The sequence below is a fragment of the Xiphophorus couchianus genome, chromosome 8 (assembly GCF_001444195.1).
Source record: "Xiphophorus couchianus chromosome 8, X_couchianus-1.0, whole genome shotgun sequence".
Lineage (NCBI taxonomy): Eukaryota > Metazoa > Chordata > Actinopteri > Cyprinodontiformes > Poeciliidae > Xiphophorus > Xiphophorus couchianus.
In genome coordinates this window covers 19103875-19129626 of record NC_040235.1, presented here as the reverse complement: position 1 = coordinate 19129626, position 25752 = coordinate 19103875, and the positions used below count along the sequence as shown (strand labels likewise).

General features: G+C 37.4%; 3 protein-coding genes across 5 annotated transcripts in view; 2 read left to right on the top strand and 1 right to left on the bottom strand.

Annotated features, from left to right (window-relative positions):
* The first annotated feature begins 1383 nt into the window (after positions 1–1383).
* On the top strand, positions 1384–4578 carry LOC114149177 (growth/differentiation factor 6-like). Of its 2 annotated transcripts, none has more exons than XM_028024822.1 (5): positions 1384–1630; positions 1994–2151; positions 2258–2341; positions 2432–2562; positions 2904–4578. In XM_028024822.1, exons 1-5 carry the CDS (start codon positions 1509–1511, stop codon positions 3051–3053), a joined length of 645 nt encoding a protein of 214 aa, XP_027880623.1. In that variant the 5' UTR covers positions 1384–1508; the 3' UTR covers positions 3054–4578. The 2 variants fall into 2 exon arrangements, with proteins under 2 accessions (XP_027880623.1, XP_027880622.1); XM_028024821.1 differs by having other exon boundaries at positions 1385–1630; positions 2255–2341.
* Positions 4579–8190: 3612 nt separating this feature from the next.
* On the top strand, positions 8191–25337 carry aff1 (AF4/FMR2 family, member 1). 2 transcript variants are annotated; one of them, XM_028024602.1, is made up of 19 exons: positions 8191–8632; positions 13896–14016; positions 14714–15523; positions 16319–16360; positions 17017–17100; positions 17281–17314; positions 17681–17738; positions 18449–18578; positions 18681–19556; positions 19641–19723; positions 19809–20019; positions 20091–20191; positions 21004–21067; positions 21159–21295; positions 21496–21567; positions 21726–21819; positions 21904–21944; positions 22037–22257; positions 23161–25337. In XM_028024602.1, the coding sequence occupies exons 1-19, from the start codon at positions 8616–8618 to the stop codon at positions 23280–23282; spliced, it is 3318 nt and encodes a 1105-aa protein (XP_027880403.1). In that variant the 5' UTR covers positions 8191–8615; the 3' UTR covers positions 23283–25337. The 2 variants fall into 2 exon arrangements, with proteins under 2 accessions (XP_027880403.1, XP_027880404.1); XM_028024603.1 differs by lacking the exon at positions 16319–16360.
* LOC114149051 (macrophage mannose receptor 1) overlaps positions 25129–25752 on the bottom strand; it is a 21573-nt gene continuing 20949 nt past the window's right edge. Inside the window, exon 50 of the mRNA XM_028024601.1 lies at positions 25129–25750. Within this exon, the coding sequence (XP_027880402.1) occupies positions 25706–25750 (45 nt within the window). The 3' untranslated portion in view covers positions 25129–25705. The remainder of the gene's footprint in view (positions 25751–25752) is intronic.

Genomic DNA, 25752 nt, shown 5'->3' with positions numbered 1-25752 from the left:
TCTTTCACTACTCTGTACATGTCAAAGTTCAACTAACAAATTAAACCAAAAGCTCAGGAGCAATCTTTAACTCCTTACATAAATATATGTTCACAATAGAAAACCTGAGCTACATTTTTTTTTATCTGTATCTTTTTTCAATCTTTTTTTCATCACACACATACATGCATGCACCTACACACACACACTAATAGTATGTATTTCTCTCTTCAGAAAGACATTACATTGACTTGCATTCATTGTTCATTCATTTCTATAGTCTAACCCTGATACTTACCCTAACAATTACCATTACCATCAACCTAAATCTAATCTAAACTCAAGTCGCATAATCCCTAACCCCAAAACAGCACTTCTTCTTATGGGGCCCCATAAGGAGCAGTTAGTACCCACAATGTACCAAATACAAGGCCAGACACGAACACACCCATATATACAGCTCTGGAAAAAATTAAGAGACCACTGCTCTGAACCCCATTGAAAACTTTGTAGTTATTCCTCCAAATATTGACTTCTGAATTCCTCCTGAGTGAAAACATTGGTACTATTGTGTCTAAGTTAATGTGAACTTGTTTTCTTTGCATTATTTGAGGTCTGAAAGCACTGCATCGTTTCTCATTTTTTTGACCATTTCTCATTTTCTGCAACTAAATACAAAATTTATTATTAGAATTTCTGGGACATGTTGTCAATAGTTCATAGAATAAAATAACAATGTTCATTTTACTCAAACATATACCTATAAAAAGTTCAATCAGAGGAACTGATAATTTTAAGTGATCTCTTAATTTTTCCCAGAGCTGTATATGTAAGTAAGTGTACATGTAGTACATCACCCCAAGCACATGAAGTCAGCATCATGCTCTAAGGATGCTTATCACCTTATACTCATGTTTGTGGTACTTTGCTTTGGATGTAACATAAAATCTTATTGAAATAGATTGACGTTTGTGTTTGGAACCTGAATATATGTAAATAAAATAAATAAATTAAAAAATAAAAATACTCAAAATGTGTGAATACTTTTGCAAGACAGTGTACGGTAATTACACAAATTTTGGCAGAACGAACTCCAAAACATCAAAAGAGCATCACCTGTAAATGTGACTCCAGGAGCTGATATAATATTAAGTCACTCGGCTGGAACAGTCACAGCTCTGTCCTGTGACACTGTTGTACTTTCAAGTGCAAACTGCAACACGTGTGGCTCTGTTAATTTTGTCTTCTTCCCACCTTTCCTGCTGGTGTGTTTGTCTTGAGTCTACTAGTCTTCCTCTGTCGGACCGTCCTCCTTGCACTTTTTCACACAGAGTTGGGACAAGACAACAATGTTAAATATCTCAAGGTCACACTGTCTTGAATGAAAATAAAAGCTCAGGTTCCCAGACCCCGTGTAACAGTACCTTGCGCAGCATCCTCGTCTCCACACCTCGTCCAAGAAGACATCTGTGAAGAACTGCCATCTTTATTCTTTTGGAACCAGCCTTGGCCTCAATCCACATCCCAGCATGTCTTTTGCATTCATTGGCATGATGGCACTTCTTGGTTTTTCGAAGACGACTGCATTTGTCTTGCATCCATCCAATGAGGAGTCTACAGTCCCTGCTATTTCTTCATTGTCTCATCAAAGGTCAGTTATAGAAAATATGATTTAAGTCTTTATATTCTTCTGTGCATGTAGAATATAATCTTCTATTAGTCTTTCTATGATGTGAAACATTGTGTAAGCATTTACCATAAATGAATAATAAACTTTATATGAGACTCAGGGTAATTTCTTTTTACATTTTTGCAAACATTTTCTTTTCAAGCATCAACCCTTTATCATAAAATACCGCACCACTCCCCTTTCAATCATCTCCGCAGTGCTATTTTGTTTCATTTATTGCATAAGTTCACTTAAGCAATAAAATAAAATAAAACAAATTCTAATCAAAGCCTTAGTGGATACATTCCTTTTGATCATTTTTAACATGCTGATTTTAATATTCAGGTGCAAGGACGAGTCATTGCAGTCGGTCAGGAAGGGTCTCCTTAGGGCTCTCAACCTGCAGGCTGAGCCACAGCTGCCTGCTGGTGGGATAGATAGCATCCGTGAGCAGTGGCAGAGAACAATCGGCTTCATTCCTCAAGCTGCAAAAAAGACGGCACGTACGTGAAATTCATATTACAAAGAATCAACTCCAGGTGGTCAGATCTAATCCCATGTGTCAGTAGTTTGTACCCAACACTGACAATGTCCCTCTTTCTCCAGCAGCCACTGATTACTCTGTATCGCATGACAGTGGAAACAGAACAGGCCTGAAGTGTTGCTCTGTAGCCTTCGAGATCTCCATGAAAGGTACTGAGTGAAGACTAAAAATTAGAATGTACTCAAGACTGTTTTTTAAATGTTATTTAATTGTAATAATTATATTTTGTAACCTTTCAGACCTTAGCTGGGACAGCTGGGTGATCCATCCTTTGAGCCTGACCTTTGTTCAGTGTGCCCTGTGCAACCCTGCAGAGGGCACCGTGCAATGTCCCTCATCCTCCTCCGGTGTCCAAGATGCCAGCTCACAGGTAGGAATCGTCAAGAGCAATTCAATTCTCTACTTCCAAAAGTAATAAATGTACTGCAAGACATTCCTTCTGGTTGTAACCCTGCATGTACCTGTTTGATAAAAATGTGTTTGGGAAACACAAGATTATAACATAATTTAATATGTGCTGTGTGTTTAGGCTAAATGATTTTAAAATGCTTTGCTTTGAAATTTCCAAAGCAAAAGTAGGACGATTTTTTTTAGTACACCATACATGTTTATATAATCAAGTTATAATTTATATTTTATTTAAATGTTTATTATTTATAGGGTCCTATAGTGTGCTATATAGACTGACTTTAGATCCCTTTGTGCATTCAGGATCCTTTGCCATGCTGCCAACCCACTGTGCAGGAAACACTGAATATTGTCTACATGGATGAAACCGGCACCATCGTCATCTCCCCAATTGAGGTGAACCGCAGCTGCGGCTGTGGTCCTGGGAACGCCCCACAGCCCAGCACAGAGTGAGCTGAAGTCTGTCCTGCAGTCTTTGGCATGAGATCTGGGCCACCTGGCATATCCAAAATATCTTTGTTCACAGACCTGTTTTCTCAGATGTTGAATCACCCACCTGTACTGCCCTCTATCTTAAATTGTTTCTCTGTGTACTGATTGTGGGAACCAAAGCAACGTCTCAGTTTTCATTCCTGCTGCTCTCATATACCAAAAACAGATTTGTTGAGCCTGAACGTCTTGAAAATTAGGCCCTGCTTCTGGAAAAGACACAATTGTGATGTTTAAAAAAGAAACATTAGCTAGAAGATAGGCTTAGATGTGAAAATATTGTCTTTTTTTTTTCAAATCTTAGATTTTTCTACCTTATTAGCTGGAAAAGAACTGTGGTTCCGATGCCATCTATGTAGCTGGTGCTCTCAAGTCATTTATTTATAGCTGCTAACGGTTACTCTGTGTTCCCTCTAAAAATGTGAGAGAGAGTCTTGCCAAATACTTGACTGGCCAGTTTTATTTCTTAACTGAATTGTGAGGCCACCAAGCCTTCTCATGGGAAGGATGTTGGTTTGTTCTCTAACCAAGGTTAGAAAAATAAGGGTGTAAATTTTATAGTGCCCTGTGAAGGCTAGATTTAAAGTCTGCAGGGCTGCAAAGCTCCCAAATTTATTCATCTTTCAGAAACCTTGTAAAGTTAGGAGCCTTGGTATTTGAAGGAGATTTAGCAATAAAATAATTGTACTATATACCAACAACACGTAGTAATGTAGCACAAAGGCAATCTAAAATGCAAGTGTATTTATTCACTTATCACTAACTACATAAGAATTAAGAATTAAATTAAAGCACCATGTGAATACACTTAACTTGATCAAATCTGATTACGCAAACTACAAAAAGACAAACAAAAGAAACAACAACATGATTTTAGTCAGTACTAGGTGCTCTTTAAAAGGCTTGCAGCTTTCAAGGAATTCTCCATGTTTTTTAGAATAATTACACTGCGGTGATGGTGCGTTCAGGATGCTTACGGGAAAACACTCTACCATTAAAACCTAGTTTTAAGGTTCACTTGGATCCTAACAATGGTCTTCACCACTGTTGCTAGAGTTAGGATTTGACTTAATTAATGTAATTTTTAATTATCAAAACTTTCAAGCTTATCCTAACTGGAAAGACAGTTCTTTCTCTGTTTGAGCTCTAATGACAAAAAACCCCCCCACTTGTTTTAATATACATATTCACAAATTTTAAATAGATTTAATGTTCTCTTCTGGGTACTTCTAATAACTTCTCGAGTAGTGATTTCTGATTTTTATTATTATTATTATTATTTTTTCAAAATTTTTATTGTATTTTTGTACTAACTTCACAAAGTTACCTCACAGTTTATGTATTTTTTTCCACAGTGTGCAACTACTTTTAATAAACACATTTAGATCCAATGTTTAGGACTTTGCTTCGCCTTTGAAATCATTTGTATCAATTGTGTGATTTCCTGCCCTTGATTATTTCAATAAAAAAATTACTACAATGCTTTTAAGCAGATTCAGATTTTTATTCCTCTGATTTAATTATACATGGCCTCAATGTCCTTTCACAAAAAAAAAAAAAAATACAAGTAAATATTATGAAACTCTTATTCAATCCAGTCCTATGCCTGCCTGACAAGTAGGAATTTGTGAAGTCACGCCAAGAAGGAGGGAAATCTGAGCTGAAGAAACATTGGCTGTGTGATTCAAAAGATCAGGTGGTGCTGAGGGAAACGATAATACGCTGCTGTCCTTCTGGGTAGCCTCTGATGTTTTTACTTGTGGTGAAGGCATTTGTGCATAGTTTCAGAGTCAGCCGATTAGGACCCGGGTTCACAGCTGAACACTGCCAGTTGTATTCTTTTAAGCTTGTTAGTGGACAGAATGACAGGGTATTTTACGGTGTGTCTTTTGGCCTTTGGCTTGCTTTCCCATCTTTTGCTGGCGACTGGCGCGGCTAAGTGCACCGAGAAGGAAACGCTGCTGGTGCCGAAGCCCAGCACCGTGAAACTGCCAACGGACTGTTTGATAGAGTGCAGTTCAATGACATATGCTAAAAAACTGCAACTCCGGGACAATCACAACATACGGATTACAGACTCCACAGAAGGTAAGAGGCCACAAAGTGACTTCAGCTGAGTTTGATGCAAAAATAAATCCTGAATTGTGTCTTTTTTTTAACCTAAATTAAATGCAGAATCAATATGAACCAGTCTTTAATAAATGACTGTCTGACATATCTAAGCTTTCTTTTTAATCTACAAAAAACCTCAGTTTAGCTTTTATTTTGATATATTATTAGGTATATTTTTTAACAAGGCCAATTTATCTCATTCACTTCACTGTGATTCATATGGTTTTGCACATATTACACATAATAAACGACAAAACTAATAAAAAGTTAAAAGCTTCTGCAAGCCAATGCTGTAGACTGACTTCTCTTAGATTTTTATATTTCATATTTTTGCTTAATCCAACTCTAAGCAATCATGGCTGTATAAATCTGGACTTCATCATCATTAATATTTGACAAAGCAGGGGTTTGTTTTGTCTCTATTGTTAAAATTTCAATATGTAACTGTAATTTATTAGCTGCCTGCATCAGATGATGATATTCCAATGCTTTGCATCCAAACTTATTTATATAAAGATTTAAATCCTTCATAATTTTAATTCTCCATAAACAGGGGATCCCGGGGAATACTGCTGGTCTACCAAGCTGAAGTGCCTCGAAGGAGATAGCTTCACAAATGCATATGTGGTGTTGCCTGTGGACGTATCAGCAATGGAAAATGAGCAACTGGAAGCCAAAACCACCGGTCCCACTGCCGCAATGCTGCATGCGAACAACAGGCCAACCACAATTGCAGAGAGCTGTGGACATATTTACGAAGTAACCCCACATTTCACCATGCCAGCCACAGAGACGTCGTTCTGCTTGCAAGTTGTTACCCAAGAAAACGAGCCAGGAGACAGATTTCTTACTTGTCCACCCTTTCTGGTCTCCTTCTGGCAAAGAAATCCAAACCAACCGAGTCAACAAGACCTTGGATAAATCACAGCTACATTTAATTGGCTATGATGATGCTATTGTAAAGGTTCTCGTTTTAGATTGACTGTATAAACCATATATATATATATATATATACATATATATATATATATATATATATATATATATATATTATATTACATATAATATATATGTATATATTTACATATATATTATCTGTAAATATATAATCAAGACATTATTATGAAAGAAGTAAGAAGAAATCTTGTTCAAATATAACATAGACAACTTCTATTTGTAAATAATAATAAAAAAAGATGATCAAGAAGGTCAGTGTTACAAATCATCAACAATGATTTAAATAACTGCAAATAGTTCAAGGATGACAACTGAGAACATGGTCTGACAGATCAGTGAAGAAAGAGGTTCTGCTTGGATGAGGCGCCAGGTTCAACTTGGTCGGCAAACAGTAGACCAAAACAAGCAGTACTGATTGAAAAGGTCATGAAAAGGCTTGAGGCCACAAAAATAACGTTTACCCTACCGATAATCCAGATCTGCCATTTTGACCAAACAAGATATATGTAAATGTAAATGTGTGCTGTGACATCACACATTTTCAGAAAAAAAAAACTGTTCTAAAAAGACTAATGGAGTAAGATACAAAACAATAACTAGCTAATAATAAGAACAAAAAACAACAGGCATATTGAAGTACCCATGACTATGTTTGATTGTTTAAGGTAAATTAAATTGTGCTTTAACTACCTAAAAATACTCTGTGCACTCCTTCTGAAAATTCAAAACTGAACAAGTCCTTTATATGCATTAAAAAGTCTGTAAATTTAATGGAATTTTTAGATTGGAAACAATATGTCAATAATAGAAGCTGCTCAGTCAAAATAAAAAAGAAACTCAGTGTGATTTATGCTTTATATAATAATCAGACAAGTTATTCCGAACTTTACTGTGTATATAACTTCAATAAACTAAGCTGCTATTTGAATGCAACATATTAATGTTGTTTAAAAACATTTTATTGACAGATTACAATAAGTTGCTTGTATGTTTTCATTTTGATTCTTCAAAGACTGAATAAATTAAAAGACTCGGTTTATAATTTTCATCCTCAACCTCTTCGCTTGTAAGATTATGTGATTTCCAGAACATTATTTGTCTTAAATGTCCTTGGTGTTATTTCAGCCGTTTCTTTCTTCTGTTTCTCCAGACACAGTTTTTGCATGTAGGTCAAAAAGTTCAAAATTGGTTTTATCTGACTAGAGCACCTTCTTCCACACATTTAATGGTTAGCTACAGGACTTATGGAAAACAACAAACAAAAGTTTCTATTGATTTCTTTCAAAAATGGCTTTCTTGCCTCTTTTATAAAGGCTCGACTTTTGAGCGTAGAGTTGATGTGTTGATCTGCGTTTTATTGAAGGGTTGCATATATGTGTGAGCTAAATACAATGACCGGTTTTTGATATGGTAAATAGGTGGTGCTTAGGGCAGCACCAGAAGGGGGGATATGGTGAATATCTGGCACTAGCAACAGATAAAATCTAAGTGAATAGGTTTTGTTTTGCATGACTGATTGGGGGATCTGGAGAAGGATGCACAGGACAGTATTTATGCAAAAACCGATTTCAGATTTTTAGTTGTAAGAAAAATGCTGTATCTGTAACTTCCAATAGAATACAATAAAGTTTGCCATTTTCCTGTGGCAACATATGACAAAAATATGGAGGGTTATGAATGAATAATTTTGCAAAATTTCTAAAAGATCCTGCATGGAAGTCCTGTTACCTGAATCTAATTATCCATCTATTCTTTCAATATTGTCCCTTAAATACGCCAAGCTATAAAACTTTGAATTTTGAAACAAAGTGCTATGTGAAACCATCTTGTCTTTATGTTGAACCATCAGAGATTTGATCAGATAAAGGTTTAGATACTCACAGTTGCCAAGCGTAAAACTATAAATTATTATGAAATGATGTTTGTAAGCTTTTTGAATTCGTAGTAACTTTTCGCTCACAATTAATTGTGGCGTTTAAAACTGACAGTCCAGTAGGTCCAACACCATAAACACAGATGGCAGTACCATGTTTCGTCGCGTAGGGGTAATGTCCAAAAGTTTACATAAACTGCAGCGAATGAGCGAGAATAGTCCCAAAACACACACCCAATTGGACTCGGCTGTTATTACTGTTAATTTTCTTTTTGAAAATTACAGGCAAAGGCGGTAAAAGAGCTGTTTTGTGAAACTTTCTCGGCAACATTAAGAGTATATAAAACCTGAGCCTGGTCCCCCGAGTGGCTGCGAAGGGTAGAACAGTCCAGTAGGCAGACGGGCTGGACTGAACCCAAAATACGCGCAGAAAGCTGACAACTGCAAAACAACTTTGCAGCCGAAATAATTAAATTAAGTTTACCGGTAAACAATGTGACCAAGCGTGAACACCACCTCTGTGAGGACCTTCGCGAATAACGCATGACAGCGAACTTTGCTCGCTGCGAGAGGCGCACTGCACCATGGCATCCCAGCCGAGGTAGGCAGAACCTTCCGCGGCTAACCGCTAGCAGCTATCCCCGCTTAGCGGATGGGTAAGCCCGGTTGATGTTACTCTGCTGGTGGCGGCCAGCCTTTCCCGTGGCAGCGCGTCGGGTCTCCTGGAATTAGGTTACAGCCTTCTAGTGAAACTTTATGCGAGTACAACAGGGAGAAAAGGAAGTGGGTTTGGTAATTGAACATTGTGTTGTCAAACTAACTTGAAGACGTGCGAGGTTTTAGTTTCGACAGGCAAGCAGAGAGAGGTGGAATCAGCTGGAAACGGCAGACTGGTGTGACTTTTACCAGCTTTGAGACAGAGCTGCGGGGTTAATGCATGTTATTTAAATGGACATCAACCTCAGATCACAAGGTCAATGTCATTATCTGGGTGCATGCTCTTTTTTTTTAGAGTCGTGTTTGATAAACTTGGCGTTAGTTGGATTATTTAACTGTCCCTTTAACTATGTCCCCATACTGCCATCTAGCAGTGTTTTGCTTCCTAACATTAGCTGCAAAGAATGGCGTTTGACAGCAAGTTACTCCTCATATAGAGCCGTAGCGATAAGTAGTTTCCTACTTTTTCAAAAACGCAGACATTTTCTAAACAAAGCCCAACGAAATACAACTAAGAGTGAGACAAATTTTAGGAATTTTCTTTTTATTTCTACCAGTTTGGTTTGTTTACACATCTCTAATTTATAACAAATGTCATGTTATTACACTTGGCAAGAAAACGTGTCACCATTAATGTACAAATGTAAAGCAGCCAATTATTTACTGTCCAGTTCAGTCAAAAATGTAAGACAGTACAGTCAGGTATAGGGTTCCTACACAGTCTAGAAAAGCAGGGAATTGGAATCCAGTCTTTTCAAAGTCTGAGTAACTGTGAAAGAGAGCATTACAAAGTATTCCAGACATTACTTCCTGTCCTAATTTCATTGATTCATTCATTCTTGGTTGCATCCTTCCTTGTGTCCTCCTCACCTTTTTATTCCTTCATGTCGCTCTTGCCTTATGCTATTCCTTACTTTCTTGAACCTTTCCTTTTTACCGTTTTTCTTGTTTTTCCTTTAAGTCCTTGCTTCCTTTCCTTCTTTGTGTCCTTCTTTACTTCCTCTGTTGTCAGTCTTTCTTCTATTCTAACTTTTTTCATATTCTTTCCTTCATATGTCATTCCTTCCTTAATTTATTTATGTCCCTCCCTGCTGTAGGGATATTAGCAGTCATTATCACAAAACTGATGCTTTTAAAATGTGTGTAGGATGCAATTTCAGCGCTGGTGGAAGTGTTGGGGATGTACAAAGATTTTCCCAGATAACCTAATCTAAAGATTGGCTTTACTAAAGAAGTATAATCCTTAGTAATGCAGATGGGTTTTTTTTTTACATGTTAAAGCTTCTACTTTTTCAATCTAAAAAAAATATGTTCATTTTATGTCTTGGAGTTTTTTGAAAATTAGGTCAAGGTTAGTGGCATGTTCTGATTCAATAATTTTAGATTTATCAGTTTTTAAGTTAGATTCAAAACTAGAGAAACTGTTACTGAACATGCAAACACACAATTTCTTTTATGGTAAATGTTTGCTATTCAGTTGTTGAGTAAAAGCAAAGTTTATACTAATATTTACACAAAAACAATTGAATACATCAAAATGCTCTCTTTGTTTTTCTTTAATTAGTTGCCTTGTTCAGACTATCATCTCAATTATACCTTCAGTTTGTCCCTGTGTTGAATACTACAAGCAAACAGATTAGTCAAAAAGTATGTTTTGAGTCATTCCTGTTGTAAAACACAGTGATGACTCAGTACTGGAGTCATTGCAGCTGGTTGTGGAATGCTGTAAAAGAAATTAATATATCCCTGTAGGCATATTAGTGTTTTTTTTTTTGGCAAAGACCAAAGAAAGCTATTCCTGGCAAATTGTTTCAGCTGTGTATATAATCAACATTGACTGTGTTGTTTCCAAAGCAACAAACAAAATCTGATCTTATTGCAACATCAATAGGAGTGTGATGCAAATATCTCAACAACATGCTTCCTCTGATTATTTTTTAGAAGATTTCCAGGCAAGACCCTCTTTGGGGAGACCCCTCTTGGTAGATCCAGAACATTGAAGGGAAATCTTTCTCTGCCTGGGAACACATTGGGATTTCCCTGAATGGGCTTGTAGAGAGATTTCTGGATTTGCTCCTGTACTTCTTAAATTTCCAATGCAAATTCAGATCTGCATAAGACGTTACAAAGCTGGATAAAAATCTGTTTGCTTGCCCACATAAGATGGTCTAAAGGAGGAGAGAATGGTTTTGTGTTGATGAGTCATTGTCTTTCTAGACTCTTCACTAGTTTAGACAAGGTGGTCACTGTTGTAGGTTCATAAGGTACAGTCTGGGTTGCTTTTGCAAAGTATTAGTCAATGAGCCATAACATTAAGACAAGCAGACTAGTGTCGAGTAGTTTCACTGTTCTATTGTTCATTCGGACATGGGGTTTTGTAGACCTCCGGAAGTCTGCTGCAGAATTTGGCACCAGACTGTTAGTAGCAGCAGTTTTCTCCTGAACATCACACAAAGTCAAATAAGGGCCACATTATCCTGCCACCTGACATATGGGAATATTGATGTTGGAATGGTTGCACACTTTGAAGAACAATAGCTGTTTCCCAGTGGAATATTTCCTAAACCCCCCAGGGCAACCTTTGCTTTCGAGAGAAACCTTGACTCTCCAGTGACCCTGTTTCTGGTCCACTGTCCTTTCTTGTTTTTCTTTCTTGACTGAAACTCAAGTTTTACCCAAATGAGACAGGAAATGAACCTCAAGAGCTTCTAGACCTAAATAGCTAGAACCTAGCCCTATAGATATAATGTATTTGCCATTCAGTCCATCCGTTATCTATACCCGCTTAACCTTGGTAGGTTGTAGGTTCATCGATCACTGGTTGAGACTTGGGGTACAACCTGTAGAGGTCACCAGTCCATGACATTAAATCAGCCCTTGTCAACATCATTCAGCTTCTTATCCTTTGCTTTGCCTAACTTTATTTAATTGTTCTAGTGGGCTTTGATGTAATTTGAGGTTTCATGTAGGGCTATTATGCAAGCTTTTTGGGGGGTTTTCTGACAAATTGTACCAGCAGTTATTGGTCTGCCAGCAGTTGTAAAAAGCTGCTTAAAATTTAAAGATTAAAGCCGTGTTTTACAAGGGTGATTATGGTTCCTATTTGTCCTTTTACGGGACCGAGATGAGTTCTCAATGTTTATGGATTTCTTTTTATGTTGCCTCAAATTCTTCTGTTGCCAGTGGTCTCAATGTGTGTGTGTGTGTGTGTTTTTTTCTTTCCTGCTTTGTATTTACAGTTTTGAGAGGTTTTTTTTTTTTCCCCCGTCTTCTTGTAACTTCCAGGATTAACTTGTAAGAATTTGTATCTTTATTAAACTTGAAACACTAGAGCTTCTGTATTGTTAGGGTTTTCTCCCTGGTTATTATGCGCACAAGTTTTTATTTTGCCCTTTCTGACACCATCAGAACTTTTCTACATAGATTAAAGCCAATTTTAAGATGGGTGGGGGTACACAGAACAATTATTAATCTCCACCTTTATAATCAGTAAAGTATCTTACAATATGTAAAATCCAAGATGAGCAGCACTATGTCTATATTTACTTAAAATCTTAGAAAATGTTGTAAAATTGTTAGGAAGATTTGCCAAGATGACTTTTTTTCTCACTGCATAGAACTTAGCAGCACTGTTTAGCATTCTCTGACTAGAGTATACCAAAGTGCAGGTATTTGGTGAAAAAGCACGACATTTTGCAAAACTCACACTATTTATCAAGCAAATATGGTGGAGAAATCATGGATTGGCCAAAGAATCTGACACCTTGCAGACTTGACAATTGCTACAAATCTATCCTGGAATAAAAACTTTGGTCAACCATTCAGTAGCAGAAGCTTGTCTAATTTCTGTCCTGCAACAATAAAGCCATCTTAAGTGCATTACCAAGACTGCAACAGACTAGTTGAACAAGAAAAGAATGCATGTGTTGCAATTCTCCCGGTCAAAGTCCGCATCACGGCCAGATTAGAATACTTTTCCTGGACCTAAAGAAAGCTGTGGAGTTCCTTCACTGAAGTGATACAACCATATGAAAGACAACACAAATAGATTGATATGTTCTAATGTTTCTCTGGAGATGGAACTGTTTCCTGCTTTAAAGTGAACCTTTATGCTGTGTCAACACTTTTAATAACAGACAGTTTAATCAGTCACCTAATCTTTTATATTGATCCTTGTATTTAGTCAATTGAAAAGTAGATTGAGCTGTTGGAAGTCAATGCAATCAACCTTTAAATCTAGATCTGAAATGATAAACTTCTGTGAAAATTTAAATGCAACATACACTCAACAATCGCACTTTGATGGAAAATAGCCTAACCGATCAAATGAACTGATTTGGCACTAACATAACTTGTCTTTTATGCATATATTGTAAGTAATGTGTGATTCTAAGAAACACTTGATGTGTTGTTCACCCATGGGTGTTCAGCCTGTTACTGGGCCGTGCCAGTTTGTGCTTTCCTTGGAGTTTAGCAAGTCTGCCTGCTGCATTAATGAGGAGGTGCTCATCTGTTTGGCTTGGTCCCAAATCTTTGCTGCTCCTCTCATTGCCATGGCAGCATCCTGCTGGGATTGTTGTCAGTAAGAATGATTAGCACAGTGTTTTGGGAAGAAAAATGTGAAAACTGAAGATGCAGTGCTTGCGTTCATATTTTTGAAACTCACCAATAGAAGTTTCTGGATTTTTTATTTTTTTTCATCATTTATTACAGTTATTGGGCTCCTAAAAGTTGAAATAAATCTACTTTGGAGACTTGGCAGACGTGATGTGAGCATTATGTAGTGAATCCCCCTTGCACCTGTGAGTCAGTTCACACTTGTCTGCAGATTTAATCTCATCTGACGCTGCTGCTTTCCCCTTGGGTTTAAGAAGTCAATCATATGCTTGCAGTATTTATTTTCTGTTTTTGCAGAAATTTTATGATGCCGTATTATTGCTTTGCTTTGCCATTAAATTTAATTGTAACTATTTGTTTTGTTTTATAAAATAAAAAAAAGCAAACAAAATAACTTTGTGTTGTATAGTCAAGAATAGTAGACATTATCACTGTAACATGGTCAGATTTCCATATTGTTTGTCCCAAGGCGATGGTCATGTGAACGGGCTGTTAATTTAGCTTAGTTGTATTTCTTTGTAATTTTCCAGTGCACATACTGAAGAGAGGAACCTTCTTCGCCGCCGAGCATGGGAACAAAGAATCCAAGAAACCAGCCAAACCAAAGAAGTTAATGCTGAAAATGCGCCACTCTTTGCAGAACCGTACAAGGTAAGAGCTGCCTTTAGAAGGAACAAAATGCTTAAAGGACAACAGTGGCTGTCATTTGATCATCTGGTAGGTCTGTCCAGGCAGTCCGGATACGTGTACATGTAAACAGAAGAGCAGCCCCTTGTAGGGCTCTTGACTCATGGTTTCTATGAATAGCTATTTACTCATCTTAGCTTTGCTCAAAAAGGTTGCAAAAGTTCAGGATGAAAACTTGGGTAGAGTTTGCCGTCCTCCTCTGAGCCTGCTGATGGCCTTAATAACCTCTGCAGCTAAAATAGCCCAGTCTCTGTGGAGCAAACCAAGGGGCCTTAAGGTCAGTGAAACACTAGCTGGTTCTCTAAAGGATTCATTCTGTGAGGGCACAATCATAATTGAGCAAGACTCTGCTGCACTTATTGATCTTTTAGTTTTGAATGCAGCTGATGGAGGCTATCATTTTATTCACCCAATAAAGATTTAAATAGTGAATGGTAAGACAAAGTTTTGCATTTTAGCAATACTGAGAAATTCAAGTAATAAATAGAAGAAAATACACTTTGTTACTAAATTAGTTGACTATTATTTCAGTAATTGATTCAACACGACTAAACAAATGAATTATTTCAGCCCTATTGTGGAGTTTTAATTTTTTCACAGAACTGCAGTGTGGTGTTTTTGTTTTGTTCATAAAAGTAGAAATATTCTCTCTTTTTTTCAGACGGACAAAGCGGATGAGCTCTCTGATCGAATCCAAAGGATGCTGGGCAGTTATGAAGATGTGAATAATCCTGTGCCTTCTTCACTGGAGGCTTTACCCATTCCTTCCTATGTTTCCTTATCACAGTCGGATCAGAACCAGCCAGTTGCAGAACAATCAAACAAAACTCTTTCCCACAACCAGGACCTTCACATGTCTACTACCCAACAAAGCCAGAAAGGGACATCTAATAGTGTTTACTCCTCATCTCCAAACCACCGTGGACATTCATCTAGATTTTCAGCTGCGCCTTCGACCCACAGTCAGTTGAGTCGCTTAGGACATCATATAAAGGAGAGTGAAGTCTTCCCAGATCTCAGAGGGGCAGTCAGCCTTCCCCAGGAAGTGTCTGCCCCCTCTCCAGATACTAAGCCTCTTCCGGTCCTACATTCCTGTGACCACAATACTAACACGGACACGAGGGACACGTTCAAAAGGGATCAGCTTCAAGGGTCTCCAGATCTTTCCTCAGGGTTGACTGGCAGTGTGACTGTTTTTACATTGAACAGCAGGCTTTCACCTATAAATCCACCCCAAGCCAAGACCAACACACTGCCCTCCCAGACCTTTCCTTCTCTGCTGTCGTCCAAGCAGGCTGGGCTAGTCATGACCCAGAAGCCAACGGCCTACGTGCGACCCATGGATGGTCAGGACCAGGTGGTCCAGAAGTCACCTGAGCTGAAGCCATCGCCAGAGCATTATGCGCCATTACCAGAGCTGATCAACAAAACGGACATTGCCAAAACAATGAAAGTGCCTCAATTCTTTGAGGTAAGATTTTGCATGTGCAATTAAACATAAATGTAAGTAAATTAATTGCAATAGTGGTTAAAAAATATATTTACAAAAAACAGCAACAATAAAGGACACTTGCGCTAGTATTTTCAATTTGAAATTTGATATTCAAATGAAGTTAGACAGGAACTATCAGAAGCTAGTGATGCACAAAATGAAATTTCCTTCTCCTGCTTTACACTTTTTCTTTCATGAGTGGATATGTTTTTCTTTCCACTTCTTCTCCTTTAGCATTTCACCAGGTTGGAACATTGAAAGAGGAATGCTTGACCATTCCTCTCTGGCTCTGTCTCCCTTGGTCAATATTTTATGATATTTATTAGTACAGAAGTGGTGATTAAAAAAAAGTTGTAGGATGCATCCCTGCATATTGTCAGAACCTTATATAAAACAAATGCTGCTGTACAAAATTAAAGCTATTGTCAAGAGGCCACTCAAGAATCCAATATACATTAAGTAGAGTAACTGTGCCTCTAACTTGAACATAGAAATAGTATTTCAACCAAATCTTTCAATTTTTTATGTTTATTGAGTTTAATGGAACCTACTATGGAAGAAAATGTTCAAATAACTAAAGCGATAAACTTAATTATTACATCATTATTATCAGCAATATGCTAATGGATATGTTGATAAATCACTTATTTATTGTCCCAATTGTGAATTTAGAAATGGTGTCATTTTCACTTATTAGTTTTATTGTTTGCTTTTTTTTTCTTTTTAATCAGACAAGTGAAAAAAAATCTTCAATTTTCTTTTTTTCCTGTAAAGGCTCCATCTGATGAAGTTCTGTGTGTGGAAGATATCTTAAGGGTTAGTGCAGCCACCTATGTCCATGTTTAAGCAAATAGTAAATAAATAATAAATATACTCTAAATTTTTCTTGGTTTTTCTGAATGTACTTGGAAAAAATTGAAGTTGAAATGCAGAAGTTGTTTTCTTTATTTTCTACTTCTACTACTTTTTTCGCCCTTTTGGGCTTTGTGCCAGATTAGGAATTGGTATTTGCAGAAACTTTAATTGTTTATTTTTAATGGTGTCAAAAGAGAGACAATAGTCTGGGTCAACTTTCAGGTTGTGTGTGGGTTCTTCATACCATCAAATACGGGTCTTTATTTGTAGTAGCCACTAGATTGAATTGCAATGTACGAGGTGCAGCTGGAGAAAGATTTGCCCCATCTTACAAACTTACAAAATCATGTTTTAAAAACAGCCTTTTGTATTTCCTCAGGCTTTTAATGTTTGATATTAAACAGTATTCGAGGATCTTTAAATGTGAACTCAAAATAAAAACCGATAAGATTTTGAGATCTTTTGTATTCCAGATTTACCGATTTCCAGATTTAAGTAACATTTTCTCCCGTTCTAGTTTACTGGACAGAACAGATGAACTTGTTCAAAACAGATGGTTGTGAATCAACCATGTTTTTTTTTTAAATGCATGTCAACCTCTTGTTTGTGTTTGACAGGAAATGACTCAGCCATGGCCCCCTCTGCTGACGGCGATACACACGCCAACCTATGAACCACCCAAGTCTCAAATCCCAGCCAAGGTCAAAAATCAAAGCTTAATCATTCAATTTTTTTTACATTTTACCATCCTAACCTTCTTGCTCATATGTTTTCTAGCAATCCAAACTTTTTCCTCTTATTATGTTCTCACTACACGGTTTATCCCTAAACAAATTTGATGATGAGTAATACAATTCATATTTATTTTTCCATCCTAGCAGGAAGCAGAACAAGTCTCATCATGTCCAGAGCAAAGTGAGTAACATTTAGCTCGTCTTTAGCAATCAGTACAGCTAAATGAATCCATTATTTCTGGTGTTGTTGTTTTGGATGGCAGGCGTTTTTATGATTATGGTGAAAAGTAGAAGTTTAAGCTAACAGGAAAATTAAAAGACACACAGATTAAAATACATTGGAATATAATTTCAGACCAACATGTTGACTAAAAAGAAAAGAGCTTTTAGTAAAACTTCAGTTTAATAATTTATACATCCATGTATACTGCCACTAAGAAGAATTGCTTCCTGATATTACCAATCTCTCTCACATTCTTATTGATCAGTTACTATTTTAGTTGATCAAAATCTCACGATCAAAATAACTGTCCCTCTTTCTTTTCAGAAAGCCTTGAATTCTCCAGTAAAGATTCATCTCATTACAACCAGCTGAACTCCTCAAAGTGAGTACCTAAACCTTTCAGAATAACAGCTTCCTCATTTCAGAAATGTAATATATAATTAGCACAACCATATTTTTGTTTTTATCAAAGATGCATATTTTTTTATATGTAGATGAGAATTTACCTCAAAACATTCTTAAATCGTGGAATCGTGGAAGGAAATTCACTCCCTCAGATTTTGGCAATTTAGCATTTTTGGATATCAATAAGAGTGCTATTAGCTTTTTCCCAACAACCTGAGAACTTGGTTTATTATTTAATACACATCTTATGCTAACTTTGCCCCACAGAACTTTAAAGAAAGTGACCCATGCTATACATTTAGTGCATCAATACCTCCTTTTTCCCATTCTTGACTTGTGGTCACAGGCCAAACAAAATTCTTTCAAGGGCCAGAAATGGGCCCGGAAACACACTTTGCACACCCCCGCATTAGTAACATCTACAGGCTTTCCCCAAGTTAGTTGAAGGTTTAGTAATGTTAATATGTGCAAACTTCTGATTGAAAAAGTAATAAGTATTCTGGCATTTAACAGATTTTGGTTGTCTTTGTTGACCTAAATTCCGACTAATTTAGTCTGATTTACTAACCAATAGTGAAGGGCAAATGTTTTATTGATTGAATAAAAACATCTGGGTTCAGTTGCATGCATTGATGATAACTAATGGCTACCTTTTAATACCAATCTGTGTGTATTTGTGTTTTTCAGTTCCTTTGAAGCCGCACATTCCAGTGATGCAGAGATGAGGAGCTCCAGTGACAGCAGCTCAGAGTCAGACAGCGACATTTCCATTAAAGAGCCTCCAAAACCTCCAGAGAGCAAACTAGTTGAAATAGAGGTCTAAACTCATTTTACTATGTTTAATTATCACCCAATAAATTACTCACATACATATGTTTTCTTATTATTATTTTTAATACTTTTTATGTTCTTTTTATAGCCTGATGCTCCAGCAGCAAGCGATCGGGACTGGCAGCTGGGAGAGCGGGTTAGCTCCCATCAGCAGACCTTCAGCACTGATCGTCAGACCCCCATGCAGACCAGTGTAGACGCCAGTGAGGAATCAAAGTCTTTTTCTCAGCAAAAAGCGCTCACAGACAACATGGCTGCTACTCAGCAGAGCAGTCAAAGCTTCCAAGATGCCTCTTTCTGTCAGAACAATGGCAAAAAAAGCCTTTCTGATGGAGGGAGCCGCAGCAACAATACAAGGAGACTTTCAAAGCCTTCAGCGCCAGGGGGCCCAAATCGCACTGAAACAGCACTCAGTGTTAAGTCTGAGGAACTCGCAACCCCAAAGACGGAGCAACATTTCACAGACAATCCCAAAGTAAAATCAAAAACAGTGGAACACAGAAAGGAAACTAAAAGAGATGCTAAAAGAACTAAATACGCCAAACATAAGAAGGCTGGATCGGAAGTTGCGCCTGCGCTGCATGGTCGCTGTCCAACCTGTGGTGTTCATCATCCTAAATCCTGCTGCTGCTCGGCTCAGAGCCCCACCCAGCCTGCTGCTCCAGTCAGAGTCAGCTGTCCCAAAAACAATACAGAGACCAAGGTGCCTCACAAATCAACCCACAAGCATTCACATAAGGCCTCTCGGGCAGCAACGGGTTGGTGGGACCAATACCAGCCTCCTAAATCCCTGCTGGTGAGGATTGATATCGGTCTGCTCTCAAGAGTCCCCCTGAAATCCAGTAATAATAAAGGGATTTCCAGCAATGCAAAGAGACCAGCACTGGCCATAGAGAAGGATGTAGCGACCAGAGAGTCCTCTAAAGCACACAGACCTGGAAAAAGCAATAGAAAGTCTCAAAATGTGAGGAATTTGTGCGACACGGAAGAGATTGTACTCATTCTTATCGGAAAATGTTATTTTACTGTGTTTTTTTTTTTTTTTCAGGTCGAGACTAAAAGTCCACCCAAGAAGAAACTTAAGTTGGAAAACCGGAATACCTCATTAAGTCGTGCTTCTGTGAAAGTAGAGTACGTCCAGTAAAACAAAAAAATATGAGAATATAACATATTAAGTCATCGCTGCTCTAACTCTTGTGATTTATATTTCACACAGGAGTTCCAGCAAACCAGACAAGGACCAAAAGAATGCTAAGAAAACATCTCAGGACCTGGCAACATCCAAAGACACCACTAAAGCTCCAAAGGTACAGAATCCCTGTTCGGCAATGGTACTGAAGACCAGTAAGGAGAATCCCAATGGTAAGGACTCCAACAAGCACAAGACAATTAAAGGAAAACACCCACAACCCTCACTTCTTAAAAAGGTAATTGTTTAAACACTACTGTAGGTGGTGAGATATGAATAAAAGTTTTCAACCTAATGCGTCTTCTTCAGTGTCAGGCCAAGACCCCAAAGAGCGGTCTTGATGTGCCGTCAAATTTAAAGCCCCAAAGAGGAGCTGTGAGCAACAGATCCTTGCTGAATTTTGACAAGAGGTACAATTCCAAGTTTTCCTTACACTCAGTCTGGAAAAAGTTTTTATAGCCATTTTATATAGCGTTTCCTAAATACTGTAATTTTACAGCCACACATGTGAGTGCATTATAGTGGAATGTTACACTGCTTTGAAGTGGAAGGACAATGCGATATGCTTTTTACTGTTTTTTTCTTTTTGGGGTTTTTTTTAACAAATAAAATTTTAAAGTGTGGTCTTTACTTGCTTCCAGTCTCCTTAGCCCTGATTATTCAAAAATAAATTCAGAAGTCTTTCATCCTTTGTGTAATTAAATCCAGCTGTTCTGTTCTGGCCTCAGAGGTTTGTTAGAGAACATTAGGGAAAAGACCAATAAACATGGCAGAAAGGTTAAAGCTATAGTTGTACAGCAGAATTGGGTTATAAACAATATGAAATACCTTTTGATGTTTCTGGTGGTAATGTAGAAAATGTCAAAGGGTGTACATTATCTTTTTGCAAGAGACTGTGTGTTTATTGTTCTTCATGTTTCCTACTCAATGCCAGATGTTTTGGTGGACTTAATAGGTTTTTAAAATTCATATCAGTTTATTTATATAGCGGCAATTCACCACAGATGCTTAACAAAAACAGCAAATTGAATCCGATCACAGATTCAAAGTCGGGTACGTATTGATCCTAGTTATTAAGCTCAGTTAATTATTCAAATTACCTTAGAAAGGAAATCCAGCAGATTGCATTAACTTTCAGCGTTCACTCCTACTGAATGATCGTGTAGAGTCAGTAGACTGTCACTTACATTGAGTTGTAGAGTAAAATAATTCTTTTTCACAGGCAGTATCCAGTGAACCATTACATAAAAGAGGCAAAAAAACTGAAGCACAAGGCAGACGCTGAGGTAAGTTGGTCTTTTTTTTTTTTTTACTTTTAATGCACCACACTCCATACAGCTTCTTTTTTTACTCTCGTATTCTGTTACGTCTGTGCAGCAGGACAAGCTTAGTAAAGCTTTTACCTACTTGGAGGCAGCCATGTTCTTTGTTGAGAGTTGTATTGCCATGGAGAAAGATCCACAGATTTCAGGGTCTTCCTACACGATGCTTGCAGAGACGGTGGAGCTGCTCAAGTAAGACTTCATGTTTCTTCAACACTGCTTCAGGGACTTACTACACATGGATGCTTTCAGAAAAGTTTGGGGACCGATTTTCTCATGCTTTTTACACACTGGGCACTGAAATCTTCTTACAGATGTGAGGCAAGCTTCCAGTAATGGTGTGATAAATATTTTTTCCTGATTCGTGCTGTGTTTATCTCTCATTCTCACAGATTTGTTCTGAAACTTAAAAACCCAGTGGACTCATTAGCTGCACCCCCAGAAAATGACTTTTTAGCTTTATGGTAAGTTGAAGCTCCATCTCCTCAGATAGCGTTATGGGAGGTGGTTAAACTGTATTGCAAAGGATAGAAAAGCTGCAGAAATGCCATGTCTTCACCTAATGATTTTCTCATTGTTTTCTGACACATTTTTTTGAGTAACTTTTGTATCTTTCTTGCAGTTTAAAGTGCCAGTCTCTTCTTCACATGGCCATGTTTCGCCACAAACAAAAAACTGCAACAAAATTGTCAAAGACTCTTACGGATCACTTTCAAGTAACTTATAAATGCTTTATTTATATTATATTTATATTATCTCTGTTTGTTTTGTAGTTATAAAATATTTGGTTTATCTTTCAGAACTTCGCTCAGGTGTCACTCAAACAGCCCTCCTCAGCAAAGTCAGTCATCCATTCCCCCCCCCTCCAAAAAAAACATATTTAATGTGTGCAACCCTACACAGCGTTTAATATTTTTATATTTCATCTTTTAGGCTAGCAGAAAACCCATCCCTCAGCGTGCCGTCTCCAGCCAGCTCCAGCTCAGGTACCGGTTCGAACCACAGCGGCTCCGGGATCACTGCGGTCGGCAGCACTGTGATGATTCCTCAAGACATAGAGCAAGTGGCCTTTTCCTACGTCAACATCACCACGTTATTTCTAAGTGCTCATGACATCTGGGAGCAGGCAGAGGAACTGGCATTAAAAGGCAGCGGTAAGAAAGAAAAATCTCTCCAGCTGGTTGGTTAGCTAGCTAACATCTGGAAATCAAAAATTAGCTTCTCTAGGTCTGCATTTCTACTGTGCTTTAGCCTTAAGTAATGTGTGGTGTCATGCTTTTGTTGTTTACCTTCAAGTATACTATCAACATTTAGACACACACACAGAAGGTCATGGCTTTTAAATTGTTGTCCACTGTACAGGGTACCTACATGGTCTAGATAAGTATGAAATTTGATTTGGGTTGTAATTATGCAAGTATATTTGTAAAAGAGTTGGAGTTATTATATGACAGATTATGTATTCAGGGCTGGCTATTGTACGTCAGTTAATAGAACAAGTGGATTTATTTGTATATTTATTCTCAAATAAATATACAAATAATAAGTAATTTATTATCCGAATAAATAATCGGATTTGCGAAGTTCTGATCATTTTTTTTCCATGACAGCATGGTGGTTTTCACCTTCTGAGTTATTTTTATTATGTTCATTTCTTAAAACGTATTTTTATTTAGTCAGAGTTACTGTTTATATGGAGGCATTAGGAATAACAAGACCTCAGATAGAAAAACATTTTTATGTTGATTTTAAGTCCATACTGTAAAGATTTTAAACATTTAAAACTCAGATCCCAGAAACTGTATAGTGAATAAACACCAAAATAAGGTCTGTGATGCATGACAGTAGGACATTTGCATAAAATATCCTACGCATCACATTTTGTAATTGGAGCTCAATAGGAAGTTGACTCAGTGACAGTGACTCGTTGTTCCACAGTGTTAACATGTCTGAGGTCAAATATAGCATTTAAACCATAAACCTTAGATTAAAAAAAATACATCTATGCACCAAACGATCTTTTTGAATATTTTGTTTCCATTAAATGTGTGTTTCAGGTGTGCTCACAGAGCTGGATGCCTCCATGGGCCCACTGAGACTGATGTCAAATATGAGCTTCATGGTCCGCTACATCAGGCAAGGTGTCAACTGGTTAAGGCTGGACAGCCGAAAGCTTTGATGCTGGACGCCTACGCTCTCAGACTTCTCTGCATGTTTATGCCTCTGACATCACCTTATTTCATTAACAAAGTGGATGGCAGATGGCTGTGGAGGTGGCTCAGGAGAAAATTCTCATTTTCTCTCAAGGACAAAGACATCTGCTTTCATATGCGTCATGTGTGTTTTTATTATTATTTTTGTGTTGGTGTGTGTGTGTGTGTGTGTGTGTGTGTGTGTGTTGTAAACAAACATGGAAGGAAGCAAATCAGATATTGCCAAAAGTGCCATTTTGGGGCTCTGTGAATTTGCCCTCTTAAAATCATCTGCTTGTGGTCCAAGTATTGTGAGCTTTATTGTTACTTTTTTCACAACTTTTGTTAGTATTACGATCTCTGAAGAGATGGTAATTAGAAAACCAGGGCACTTAACTCACACCAACCTCCAGTTGTCTCTGCTAGCATCATGTTCTTCGTTTCATTGTGAAACTTCGGCTTGACCTGATGACCTGTGACCCAACGAAGTTTGTTGCAATAGTGTCACACATTTTTGAATTGGTCTTTAATTTATTATTTTAGCTAAACGTTTGGCTGGGGTTCTGCATTTTGTTTATGTGCAATAATCAAAAGCGATGGATAACAGTAATCAGGTGCCTTACTGTGAATTAGAGGAGGCCTTCCTATAGTTTGGTCCTTGTCAAACACTGTAAGGCGCAGAAAGCTCTGTGGAACAAGTGCAGCTGGAGTGCTAGTGGCATAAACCAGTTCTTCTTCTTTGTCTTAATTTGTTCTGCTGCTGTCAAAAGTTGGTGTACATAATGAAGATGAAGTTTTCTCTGGTTGATTGTGATCTCACTGTTGCGGTGTTGGGTTCATCTGACCAAATCTAAGAAAGATTCTCCGTGTAAACTATAGAAATTGTTTTGATGAAGAAACTTCTTATCTCTGTTGTTCCTCCTGTCGATTCAGGCCAGGAAGAGATCCTTACAGTTTGATTGTGGAAACAACTTTGAAGTTCAGCCAAAACTTGGCTTGTTTTGGTACATCATAGTTCCTGTCTTATAAAATCAAAAGTCATATCAAAATCTTGCTTTGTGTTTCCATGTGCACAACCACCTTAGCAGCTGTTGGTTGTAAAATTTCAATTTGATCGAAATACTTATTATTAATGACGGACGATGAACATTCTCACTAGATTTTAGTTGAACTTTGAAGACACTTAACAGAGAGAGTTTTCTGGATTTTGAACACCAAACTTTTATATAAAGTTGCCTTTACAGCCCAGAAGAAATTTTACATCTGTTCAGATAAAATGATTCAAAGAGGTAAATTTAGTTCTATAATTTCATAGTTTTGGATATTAGCCAGGCTTTTGCTGCAGTCATTTCCATTTATTTTGATGTTTTGCCATATTTCCCATATTCTATTGAGCTGCAACATCCCACCTAAATATGTGAGAGGTGGACAATTTAGGAAATAATGCAGTTTTTTTTTTCTCAACATTTGCATTTTGATAGTAGTTTATTTTAGGTATATCTGCTTGGCGAAGGCCATGCTAAACTGGCTGGACTGTGCTTGTTTGACTCAAAGCAATAACATGTTTTGTTATTACAATTTTTTTTATTTATATGCAAGGGAGATGCTTTTGGTATGACATGCTGATAGAGAAGGTCTAGACTAGCGTAGGAATAGCACTTGGCGTCTCTTAACTTAATTGTTTCTAGCTTTATTACTTTCAGCTATGCAATTAATATTTTTTAGTTAAGAACAGAGTGCCATCTAATCGGGAGCTATTTTTTTTTACGTTAGAACCTTCAGCAGGATGTCATTCAAATAAGCTTTACAGTTTGGGATGGATTCGATACTTTGTTTTTTCCTGTTCAGATCCTGTGGCTCTAATTTCATCATTTGTTTTTGCTGCTTAATTTATAAATTATATTGTAACTAATTGTCCAATTGTGTTTTGACTGGAAACAAAATCTTCAGACCAGTTTTTGAAAAATGTTTCTTTTTCATTTCTTGAAAATTTGTGAAATTGTGTTGCAGTGTACAAAGATGAATAAACACTGGAAACTAAATTGGCTTACTCTGGCTTATCTTGAACAAAATAAGTACATAAGTGTGGATGTAAAAGCTACAAAATATTTTCTTAGAGGTGCTTTTTTTTTTATCTTAATTTGGGTAAGAGTTGGAGAGATGAAAAATGGCTGCAACACTGGCATTTTTTTGTGGACTTGTCACAAAAGTTCTAAACATTACAAATATTTTTCACTCCAAAAAAGATCTGTGCTAAAAAGAGATCACGTTTTCTTTTTCCTGCTGTATTAAAGTACACACAACATTCCTTAATCCTATAAAACATACTTATCAGAAGCTTCAAACTAGACTGATTTAAAAAATAAAAATAGACCCTCATTAATGTACTTTACAGAAACAGGAGGAGGGTTTACGTGTCGGATTCTCCTGTAAAGTTCGGGTTGCTGAAAGCCGGCT

Excerpts from the sequence above, each read along its gene's own strand:
- LOC114149177 (XM_028024821.1), top strand. The coding sequence starts at position 1,509 with ATGTCTTTTGCATTCATTGGCATGATGGCACTTCTTGGTTTTTCGAAG. Across the intron at positions 1,631-1,993 it reads TCTTCATTGTCTCATCAAAG|GTGCAAGGACGAGTCATTGC; the intron begins GTCAGTTATAGA and ends TTTAATATTCAG. Across the intron at positions 2,152-2,254 it reads AGCTGCAAAAAAGACGGCAC|CAGCCACTGATTACTCTGTA; the intron begins GTACGTGAAATT and ends CTCTTTCTCCAG.
- aff1 (XM_028024602.1), top strand. Across the intron at positions 20,192-21,003 it reads TTGCTGAATTTTGACAAGAG|GCAGTATCCAGTGAACCATT; the intron begins GTACAATTCCAA and ends TCTTTTTCACAG. Across the intron at positions 21,820-21,903 it reads CTCTTACGGATCACTTTCAA|AACTTCGCTCAGGTGTCACT; the intron begins GTAACTTATAAA and ends TTTATCTTTCAG.